At 41.8% G+C, this 12329-nt stretch overlaps 1 protein-coding gene across 1 annotated transcript in view; it reads left to right on the top strand.

Moving 5' to 3' along the window:
• The window catches only part of LOC134609325 (uncharacterized serine/threonine-protein kinase SBK3-like), a 36698-nt gene that overhangs the window by 22648 nt on the left and 1721 nt on the right, over positions 1-12329 (top strand). Inside the window, exons 2-6 of the mRNA XM_063453006.1 lie at positions 3453-3618; positions 4059-4261; positions 4882-5432; positions 5526-5584; positions 8769-8938. Coding sequence (XP_063309076.1) covers positions 3453-3618; positions 4059-4261; positions 4882-5432; positions 5526-5584; positions 8769-8938 — 1149 coding nt within the window. The remainder of the gene's footprint in view (positions 1-3452; positions 3619-4058; positions 4262-4881; positions 5433-5525; positions 5585-8768; positions 8939-12329) is intronic.

Genomic DNA, 12329 nt, shown 5'->3' with positions numbered 1-12329 from the left:
AATACCCCACTCTATTTTGTATGTATGCTGAAGACAAGAGGAAGTCTTTGGGGACCTTTTCTGAATACTTCACCTAACACAGGGAAGCTCAATTTTTTGCTTATTAATTATCACTATTTTCACTGGAGTTGTGTTCACATATTTTGTTTGTTTGCTTAAATATGTTCAAGCTGGGAGTCCATTGGTGGTGTGGTGGGCGTTGGTACACAATCCTCTTCTGATTGGGCTTCCTATCTGCAGTTGAAAGGTATCCCAGCTGTTTCCATTTCATTCAATCTTTTTTTAGCGGTTACATTTTCTTGTCCGGCTTCACTTCCGGAAGTGCGCCGAACCGGAAGTGAAGCCGGACAAGAAAATGTAATGATCTAAGTATATATTATTTATTTTTTAACTGTTTTAAACTTGTATTTTACATTTTACACCCAGCAGGGGGACTGCCTGTCATTCCAGGCAGTCCCCCTGCTGGCAATGCTGTGGACGACTATGCCGTCCATGTGATTGTGAGGTTCTCGCAATTACATGGACCAGTAGGGCAAGATCGGAAGCAGGGGGACTCCCTGGGATGCCAGGTGAGTCCCCCCACCGCGAGCGCCGGCAACCAGGTAAGTATTAGGGACGGTGGGGACGTTCTATGCCGCCCGCTGGCATTTAGGACTGGGTCCCCAAGGACGGCATAGAACGTCCGCCGTCCTTAAGGGGTTAATAATAAACAATTGTATTCATACATAAAGTAGGTCAGTAATATGTCCAGATTTAAAATACTAAAATTAATATGTTACAATGATATATAATCTCTGTTTTTTTTTTTTTTACCCAGTCTCCATACTTGTTCATACGCCAAATATAGTGTATCCATCCATGCCTTTTTAAGTTTCACTGACTGGGTGCAATACTAGGCCTGATTTAATGCCATGTATTATAGGAATGCTGTGCACAGTGAAAGAGGGTTGAAATAGCAATGTTACCATGGGGACCAGGACAAGTTTTCAAAGACTGAAAGAGTGTGAATTGCAGATAAGCTGGTGAGGAGATTCAAGGAATTTCCATAGGAAGAATTCTAGAGGTCATCATGCCCAACCTCCAATTTTGGATTTCCTTTCCATTTACACAAGATACACTCAATTTTAAAAAGGAACAATTGCCTGTAATGGGACAAATGTTAGTGTAGCTGGGTGCATGCTCACTGTCATTCTTAGTGTAGTGGTACTATAAGACAGGTATAGCCTTTGGTTAACTCTGTATATAGATAAAAACTGTGGGAATCAAACAGAATCTTCATAATAAAATGTATCTTTAATCACCTCCTAAAGTATTATTTCCAAATTATGTTTTAGGTGAATATTTGCTCAAATGGAAGCAAAAATGAAAAAAACAACAAAAAAAAGGAGTTATCAACTAATTGTAAGTTATGCAGCATGAATGAACACCCTCCATAATAATTGTGTGAGTCATTATGAGAAGTCATACTCACCCACCCCACCCAACACCCCCATCCTGATAATCGATGGAATATACACACTATAGGGTTCATGCAAGAAGATTAGGAGCTTCAAAAATGAATATTACTTGGGGTAAAAAAAAATACCAATATGTGAAGAAGTATTGGGTAGTTTTAAGTCAACAACACAATATATGAGATTTCTAGCAGATTACAGCTGGTAGAATAGTATGGTTTAATATTTAGGCAGGTTATAGAAAAAAGGTTATTTTAAAGCCAGTTGATTGTCTTTACCACAGTTAATTATTGGTGTTATATTTTTAAATATATATTTGACTTTATCTTTAAACAGAAAACTAGGTTTGGTGGGATAACAAAAAAATTGCATATTTTTTATGCTGACTTGTTGACTTTTGGTTAATAAGGAAAGGTTTGTTTAGTGATTTACACAATATATTGCAATGTTAAGGACAATCAAAATTTGAGGTCAGGTTAAATTTAGATAGTGAGAAACTAGAAACCAATTTCTAATCAAAAAATCTAATAGCAAAAACAGAATAATATTGCAGTACTCCAGTTTAATAAATAATGCATCGTTTAACCTCCACAGTGATCATGTGCAACTTTTGCCCATAAAAAAAATGGATTGATGAATGAGGTCTCAGAAAGATAGAGGTGCTGGATTTTCTAAGTTAAAACCTATGTTTTAAGCTCGCTACACACACTCTTGATAAATAAATAATATTTTTTTTACATTGAAAATTAAGATTTTCTCGCTCCTAGACTATTTCATTTAAGTTTCCCTCCACAAGGTTTATACTATGTTTACATTACACATTTCTTCTTAAAAAGTAATTATAATGCTAATATGACAGATACTGTCTGTTTCTAATTAACATATTACATATAATTACTTTTCTCCACCCACTGCTTGAACACTGACCAATAGAAATCTTCACACCTATTAACATGACATAGGCTATTGGTGGGATACTCAATTTGCATTTAATTAAGGGAGGGGTTTATGGTTTAGTCAGGGCAGTTCTCCTATAAAAGACCATTAGCAGGCTTACAGCCTTCAGAATTTGTCTTCTTGTTGGTTTAGCAGGAACCTCTTGAAGACATTGGACTCCAGGAGAAAATTTCCATGTGTTGAACTTGTGAAAGAGATCACGTTTGCCATATTCCAAAGTGATATCTCAACCCAAAGTTGTTTGTAAGATTTTAAAGGTAAGATCTACACTTCCTTATAAACTGATACATGTCTGAATGGAGTGTGATATGTAGATAAATTGCAAAGAGTAGGTTAAAATAGTAGAGATGTAAACAGTCTACAGCTCCTCTAGATTGAAATTTGGTAATTTTCTATACAACAAAATTTGTTTAAAGAAACTAAAACCTTATATTTTAGTATTTGGTTAAACAATTAGATGTTCAGGGAATAAAATGTACATGATTGTCATTCCTGTTGGATGAATAACATTTGGTTCTCCGTATATGTTGGACTAAATGTCACGTAAGTCTCAGCCAACCTATAACGTGATTGAAAGTTGTATTACACAGTAGGTGGAGAGATAAATGTTTTAATGTGTAGCTTGGTTTGTAAAACTGGTTCTGTCCTTTAATTCATAGCATATAATTCATTTGGGGTTAGTCAGGACACTCTGGATCTGGAATACCAACAGACGTTGGTTCAAAATTTGATTTGGTTAAAAGAACAATTCAATGTATTAAATACTGTTTATTGAATTATACATTAAATATACAATTTGCATTTATTATTAAAAAAATCTATATAAAGTTCTACCTACTTTTACATTTAATGTCTTGATTACATTATACACCTGCCATCTGTTATACAGTCTCTCTAGTCGTATTAAAATATTCCTTAGGGCTATTAACACACCCTAAAAATGCATTTTGCTATCTTTGTACCACTTTCTGGAGGCATCTATCTTTACTTATAAAAGATTATAAAAAAGCAGTTTTTAAAACTAATATTTTGCACCCTCAGGTCTACGCTTCAGATCTGAGTAAAGAACCTGCCTTCCAGCTCATTGCAATGGAAAACACATCCGAAAACCAAGAGATCCAGATGATTCCAGAGCAGTACCAGGTTCTTGAAAAGCTTGGAGAAGGGACCTTTGGTCAAGTTTTACTGGCTCATGACAAGCTAGCAGGTACAGACTGTTTCATTAACCCCAAAGCCTTTGTTGGCACACGTGTGTTAATCTAATAACATACAGTATCTAGAATAGTTAATGGCTATAATAACGTGTACTTTAAGCAGAAATTTCACTTTTTGCAAAACCTAGTGGCCACCTAAAAGTTAGTTTTTTTTTTTTTTTTTATTAGTTTTTTTATTTGTTTTTTTTGTCTTTTTATTTATATTGTATATCTTGCTGTACTGGCACAGCCAAAACAATAGGCAAATTAAATTAATTTCAAGTGTCGCATGCACACACACAGGACTCGGAAAGAAATATTGGAGCACTTAAAGAGAACTGTCTTAATAGTATTACATTTAACCTCCTCATGTCACTCCCGACTCATTAATGTTACTATAGTTGATTGTTTTTCTGAAAATGGTTTTAATATTTGTCTTGATCATGTTTACAAGGTCGATCAGTGGCGCTAAAACTGATGAAGAAAGAAAGAACCCACCAAGATGACTTTGTCAAGGAATTCAAGGTTGCGGTCTATCTGTCTCATCACAGGGGTATCATTACAACCTACCCCTACTTCTTTGATACCCTGAAACACTATGTCTACGTCCAGGAGGTGGCAACAGCAGGGACCCTCGAATCCATTATTGTTGAGAAGGTAAGGAGCATAAGCTGTATAATTGCTCCTCATTAGTCTCAGTGGTATTTTACAGCAGATTAGTAACAATGAATCGTCTTGTTAGAATATCTATGCTACTTTAGGCATGGGCAACTTGATACCCTATACCTTATGTATGTACTATAACAATAGCTGGCATTGGATATTTGCTGTAATTGTATATCATCAAGAACAGGAGGGCCGCTGGTTACCAACACCTGTCCTAGCTGCATCTTAGTTTGGTTAAATCATTATCAATGTTCAAGTTGAATTCATTGAAAAAGTTGAAAACTTTAATTTCCATAAAACATATAAAAAGAGCTTAATTACATTTACTGTCAACTCTTGCCTACAATTGAAATAGCTAAAATTAATATTCTATTTTCAGCAGCATATATATTTTAGAACTTTAATTATGGCATACATTGATAATTCAACATTGCATGTGTAAATCACTGCTTACAACACAATATTTGAGGCATACGTTTGCTAGAGGAGAGTTATCAGCTGACCTATTAAAATAATGATTTTGAGAATGATATTGGTAAAAGATTTTTATTTTTGGCTCTACTGAATATTTTACTTAATATACTGACATTTTTTTTTCTCTAATATTTTAGGTTGGGTTACCAGAATACATTGTGAAGCGTTGTGCTGCTCAGATCTCCGAAGCATTGTTTTTCATTCATAATCAAGGGTTGGTGCATAGAGACCTGAAACCAGACAACATCTTGCTTATGGATAAAGAATGCCACAACATCAAGATCGGAGATTTTGGTCTAACAGAACGTTTTGGTAGATTCATCCCATCGATGTCTCATATAATACCATACATGGCACCTGAGCTTTCTATTCTGGAACCTAACCAATATCTACACTTGAGTCCAAGTATTGATGTCTGGGCATTTGGAGTCACTCTGTTTGTAGCTCTCACTGGCTGCTTTCCATGGCTGGAAGCTGTAAACAAAGACCATAAATTCCAGATATTTGCAAGCTGGAAAACATATGGCGAGTTAGACGCTCCCCCTGTTACCTGGCAGAGTTTCACCAGGGAAGCATTGGTTATGTTTTCCAGTTTACTTTCACTGAATCCTTCCGTTAGAATGTCTGGTGGCATTGTTTACAATTACCTGCATGTACCATGGAGATACAAAGAGCTGAATATTAATAGGTGAGAGGTTTAAGCTCTTTGTCAGCCAAGGACAGGAAGCAAAAGCAATGGCAGAGCTTACAGATGTCATGACACTTATATATGGATATCAAGTGTAGTAAAAGGGCCTCATGTCTTCGAGGATGCCGTGTACATGTACAGTGAACGTGAAGGTAGGTTTGTATTTAATTATTTGTTTATTTATAAAATATTTTACCAGAAATAATACATTGAGATTTCTCTCATTTTAATGTATGTCCTGGGCCCACTAACCCTACATCGTTACAACAGGGTACAATAGAATATTCAAAATAATATTAATACATATATAAATTTAATACAGAACAGGTAAGAAATGTAATCAACCATTATTACAGGTTCATTCTGTTTTGAGATATGTAAAGAAGGATTTCTTAAAGGATTTTAGGCTGGGAGGGGATTTGAAAGTGTCCGGAAGGTTATTCCATAATAGCAGTGCTCTGTAGGAAAAAGAGGAACGTAACATTTTTATTTTGTATTTAGGTAGACTACTTAAAGTACTGGTACTGAATCGGAGGTTATAGAAGGTGGGAACAGCCGGGGAGAGCATTCTGCTCAGGTAGGGTGGGAGCTTTCCAAAAAAGCTCTTAAACACAAGGCTGAAAAGATCAAGGTTCCTGTCTGAATTCCAGCAATAGCCAATTTAGCTTTTATGATGTCACAATGGTTGGTCATGTCATAACAGTGTAGCAAAAAGCAGCAGGATGAGTTTTACAATGTAGAAAGTTTATGAAGGTGGATTTGTGATACAGGTGCATACACTACATCCCCACATAGTGTATATCAGTGTGTGTCTTAACCATCCTTTAGCCCCTCTCTCATCCATTTTTAAATACTTCTAAAATTCTGCTTAAAAATAGGAGTAATCACATTACCCATCATTTCATAAATATTTAAATAAACATTTTTTTCTACAATCTGTCCAATAATTTAACATATACCTCCCCCCCTCCTTTTATCTTTATTAGGGGATGGGTGGGGTGGTATAAAATTTAACATAATTGGATATACCCGTTAAGGAAGATTTTAAAGAAATTAATTCCCATATAAAAGAATGCATCCATAAATAAACTGGTTTATTCATGTATCTTGTGCATAGACATAGATAGAGTTCTAGTATGTGTGAATTCTGCTTTATACTAGAATTTTCATATATTTTATCTTGTTTTAATTTTTCCTTAATAAAGTTAATTAAGATTTGATAAAAGTTTATTAGTTACAAGCACTTTAATCATATCCACTCTTCCCCTTTTTTCTACATGCCCACTGAATGACATGAACAAAGGACTATTCACAGCCAATCGGGCAGTGAGTGACGTGGAACGCATACATCATCGCTTCCATGACATAATTACGTGAACGGGTGTGGACTTACAAGCACATGGGCTTGGGTACCCAGAACAAAGTGGGATCACATCGAAAAGGGCGGAACCCTGAACCAAATAGAACCAAATAGGAGTAAATCTATATCAGCTGAAAAAAAAAATAGGAGCCATAGAAAGCATTGATGGATCAATTGAGAGGTTTATCTGAGACTTGAGGGTCTTGACATCTTGCCAGGTTATTATTCCAGCTGGGTACCTGTTGACTGGTAGGGCATATGTATTGATGGCTTGGATCTTGTTCTTGCCATTTAGCTGGGACTTCAGTACCTCTCAGACTCTCTGGAGGTACTCTGATGTTCTCCTTGCCTCTTCCTCATGGTTGCCATGTTCTTGTGGTACCCCCAGGTACTTGTAGATATTCTCCACATCACTTTTCTTCGCTATCTGTCACACTGCTGATCTGGGGAGACCTCGTGCACGGTCGGCATGACAGCATGTCCGCACTCGATCAGCGTGGACACACTAAAGCTAAGCTTACCTCTTGCCAGTTCTCCCTCCAGTCTCCATGGTAGATCGGGTGGAAATCATGCTGGCATTCTCAAAACCGCTGGTCGCTTCCAAGGGCCTCAAATGAAATTTTTTACGCTAGTGACACGGATGTGCGTGCATCATCACATCATCGGTGTTGTGATGGACTGCCTGCCACCCCGACTGGGTGGGTCCATCAATCAAAGCTTCCTAGCTGACTGTCACGGTTCTCACCAGTTAGACAGACAGCCAGACGTGGTCGCTCCTGGAGTTCCCAACAGGGGACTTGAACCGGGGAACTTCTCAGTCCTATTCCTGCTTTCTGCCTCTGAGCCACAGCAGCTTTATACAGTGACTACTGATTCCGGTCCTGTTCATCCTGGCATGGCTACTACACCGGGGGCTGCACCTTGACTTGGCTGTGTCTCACCTGACTCTGATCGGTCATCAGCAGGGTATTTAAACCCAGCCTCACCCTGTGCTCAGTGTCAAGTCTTTGATCTTGTGATCCTGTTTCGTACCAGTGTTCCTGTTTCATCTGCTTCGTATTATTGACCCCGGCTTCTGACTACGTTTATCCTGACCTCTGGCATCCTTTGACCTCGGCTATCCCTCGACTATCCTGCTGGTTCAGTCCTTGCCTGTACTGCGTATTGGTACTTTATCCTGCACAGACCCACAGGCCGGGTGAATTCTTACCTGACCACCTTGGCCTGTGGCTGTCTGCAAGGGTGAGCAACATATCTGCGCTACAGACTCCCAACTCAGGTAAGACCCTGACAAAAGACTTGACCAATATGGAGTCCGCAGAGATGTGCTCACCCTCGCCCCAGCAAGTGTCCAGCCTGGCCCAGACTGTTTCGGAGCTGCAGCAAGAAATTTTATTTCTTAAAGGCGCAGTACATCCAGCCCCGGAACCAGCTTATCCAGAACCGTTTGTCATCATGCCCGACCGATTTGATGGTAGCCGCACGTCCTTTCAGTCATTCAAGATGGATTGCGAGGTGTTGTTTTCATTAAAGCCTCAAACTTATGCCACAGAATTCATCAGGGTCAGAGCGGCTATCAACCTGTTGTCTGGACGCATCAAAGTTTGGGCTCACCAAATGTTGCAGACGAAGAGTCCTGTCCTTGTCAGCTGGGAATCCTTTATTACTGCTATGGACTCACAATGCAAGACCACTATGCCCAAGCCAGCTCCACGTACTAAAAAATCGCGGAGTCTTCATAACCAAGGAACCGAGTACCATCACCACACCCCAGTGATGCCCCCTTATGATCCAGTTCCCAGGAAAACTCCAGAGGTATCCTGTGTTCCACTTGACCCTGAGGAACCTATGCAATTAGGACTTGTCCACTGCAAAGTGACACCTAGGGAAAGGGACCGAAGGAGAAGCCATGGCCTGTGATATTACTGTGGAGAAAAAGGGCATTTCATCACGCTTTGTCCTGTTTGCCCTCCTAGACTTCCAGCTCTCCGACTGGGTACTAAATTCCTTCATCCTGTGTACACCGCATACCAGCCTAAAAAGCTACATGGGAGCCGTTTTTCTTGCCCATGCTTGGCTTCCATGGGAGAAACTACACGACCTGCTCCAGAGCCACCTGCATCTACTGCCGAAGTTACTTCCTGTGGTACCACCACTACTTCCTGTCCACCTGAAAAGGATTTACCTGTGGATTGTGCCATTGCTTCTAATGGCACTACGGTCCGTAAAGAAGACCTTGAAATGTTCGAAAAAGCATTGTTAGCTACGAACACTGCTCCTGCCGAAGTTGTGGAAGTGCTTGCCACCTGTACCCGGAACCTAAAAAACCTGGACAGTTCTTCAGCCGTACCAGAAGCTGGTACTGGGAAATCCCAAGCAATTAAGGGATTCCACACTGAGGACTTTGACTATGGGGACTCACTGGATTCTGATAGTGACCTTGGAGAGGTGTATTATTACGATGGAGAACCTACTTACGCCCGGAGGTCGTTTTTAAAGGGGGGGGGGGGGTACTGTCACGGTTCTCACCAGTTAGACAGACAGCCAGACGTGGTCGCTCCTGGAGCTCCCAACAGGAGACTTGAACTGGGGAACTTCTCAATCCTAGTCCTGCTTTCTGCCTCTGAGCCACAGCAGCCCCCTGGCATGGCTACTACACCGGGGACTGCACCTTGACTTGGCTGTGTCTCACCTGACTCTGATCGGTCATCAGCAGGGTATTTAAACCCAGCCTCGCCCTGTGCTCAATGTCAAGTCTTTGATCTTGTGATCCTGTTTCGTACCAGTGTTCCTGTTTCATCTGCTTCGTATTATTGACCCCGGCTTCTGACTACGTTTATCCTGACCTCTGGCATCCTTTGACCTCGGCTATCCCTCGACTATCCTGCTGGTTCAGTCCTTGCCTGTACTGCGTATTGGTACTTTATCCTGCACAGCCCCCGTGCACAGACCCACAGGCCGGGTGAATTCTTACCTGACCACCTTGGCCTGTGGCTATCTGCAAGGGTGAGCAACATATCTGCGCTACAGACTCCCAACTCAGGTAAGACCCTGACACTGACGCTGAGGACCATAAGCACAACACCGGGCACCGTAGCCCCTATCCTGCTCTCAGTGGGAAGAGAGTATAGCTGATAACCCAATTATCTCCAGGCAGGAAAAAAAAAACATTTCTACAAAGTCCCAAAAGTACCCCAAAACACAATATCCCCACAAATGTCACATCCCCTGATAGCCCTGATCTGGCTGACCAACATATCCAAAAATCACTCAGATCAGTTCAGGGGTTCAGGAATACCCTGGAAGTCACAGGTCTACTTTGGGGATTCGAAGTAAAGTTCTAAATACCGAACATAGCCGTTTGTGAGTACAGTCAGTGTATTTCTTTTGTTTGGGAGTTTCTTCTTACCGAACGTCGTTCGACTCCCGTTCGAATAGCCTAACATCCCCGGAAGGTAAGCATTCAGCGACGTTCGCGCACTTGAGTGAACAATTTGAGTTCCATGCACTCGATGACCAAACACCACTCATTGTTGTCACGCCTTATGATGGCCGCCACCATACCATGGGTCTTCCCAGGACCAATCTATGATGTCTCTCCAGTTGTAGGGCTATAGGTCTGGATCTGCCACCCAGCTCTCTTGCTCTGCCTGCAGGGTAAATTGGGGTCGACTTGAGCTGAGCAGGTGCTGGTAGTCCTGCTCCAGATCCCATTCCAGGGTGGCCAGATGGATCAGGTCTGGCCCTAGGTCGCCAGCTCTAGGGAGATTCAGTATAGCCTCCCTGTGGTTATGTATGACCCAAAAACGTGATACTGTAGCACTAGTGATGTCCCGAACGGTACGCTGGCGAATAGTTCCTGGCGAACATAGCATGTTCGCGTTCGCCACCGTGTGCGAACACATGCGATGTTCGGTCCGCCCCCTATTTGTCATCATTGAGTAAACTTTGACCCTGTACCTCACAGTTAGCAGACACATTCCAGCAAATCAGCAGCACACCCTCCCTATCAGACCCTCCCACCTACTGGACAGCATCCATTTTAGATAAATTCGGAAGCTGCAACCATTTTATTTTATTTTTTCAACTTTTTTTTTTTTTAGTGCATATAAATGTTACAAGCAGATACTCCCCCCAGGCACCCTGTGTTACTGCAGATACTCCCTCCAGACATTATGTGTTACTGCAGATACTCCCTCCAGACACACTGTGTTTCTGCAGATACTCCCTCCAGACACCCTGTGTTACTGTAGATACTCCCCCCAGACACTCTGTGTTACTGCAGATACTCCCCCCAGCCAGAAGAGTACTCAGCCGAGGAGGTTATGGAAGAGGATGGAGTAGGAGGAGTAGAGTAGGTGGCAGCAGGCCTGCCTGCAAGTCGTGGCGGTGTCACCAACTTCTCTGCAGAGCCACGCATTCCATGCTTGGCAGCCGTCAGCAGGTTTACCCAATGTGCAGTGTAGGTGATATACCTGCCCTGACCATGCTTTGCAGACCAGGTATCAGTGGTCAGATAGACCCTAGCCCCAACACTGTGTGCCAGACATGCCATTACTTCCTTTTGCACAATCGAGTACAGGTTGGGGATTGCCTTTTGTGAAAAGAAATTTCGGCCGGGTACCTTCCACTGAGGTGTCCCAATAGCTACAAATTTTTTGAACGCCTCAGACTCCACCAGCTTGTATGGTAAAAACTGGCGGGCTAATAGTACAGACAAGCCAGCTGTCAGACGCCGGGCAAGGGGGTGACTTTCTGACATTGGCTTCTTACGCTCAAACATGTCCTTGACAGACACCTGACTGTGGGCAGATGAGCAGGCCTGACACACAGACGCTTGGAGACAACTAACTGCTATTCAATCTATAACAGTGAAAGTTTTTTGGTTTTTAAATGCAAGCTATTAGGACACCATATATGAGTGGCAAAGCACACTGGCAGAGGTCTGCAGAGCACACTCTGAAGGCCTGACACCCAGACGCTTGCAGACAACTAACTGCTATTCAATCTATTACAGTGAAAAATAATTTATTTTTAAATGTCAAGCTTAAGCTATTGTGACACCAGATATGAGTGGTGGCACTGGGCAAATGGGCACAGTATCCACTGAGCCTGACACAGAAGCTGGCAGGCAGGCAACTGCAATTACATTACACAAAAAAAAAAGAAGCAGACTGATGTTCTAGCCCTAAAAAGGGCTTTTTGGGGTGCTGTTCTTACAGCAGAGATCAGATGAGTCCTTCAGGACTGTAGTGGACACTGAATACCCTAGCCTAGCTATCAATTTCCCTATCTAATGAGCAGCAGCTACACTTTCCCTCCTCTCAATAAGCATGCAGCTTCAGAATGAATCTAAAATGGATGCTGGGAGGGAGGTGGGAGGGTGTGGAAGGGAGGGTCTGCTGCTGATTTGCTGGAATGTGTCTGCTGACCGTGAGGCACAGGGTCAAAGTTTACTCAATGATGACGAATAGGGGGCGGATCGAACCGCGCACCCCCCCTCTCCTTACCTGTCTCGGCAGCCTCCTGTCCTGGAG

The sequence above is a fragment of the Pelobates fuscus genome, chromosome 4 (genome assembly GCF_036172605.1).
Source record: "Pelobates fuscus isolate aPelFus1 chromosome 4, aPelFus1.pri, whole genome shotgun sequence".
In the NCBI taxonomy this organism is placed as follows: Eukaryota; Metazoa; Chordata; class Amphibia; order Anura; family Pelobatidae; genus Pelobates; species Pelobates fuscus.
Note: the sequence above shows the minus strand (reverse complement) of the source record. Positions and strands in the feature narration are given on the sequence as shown.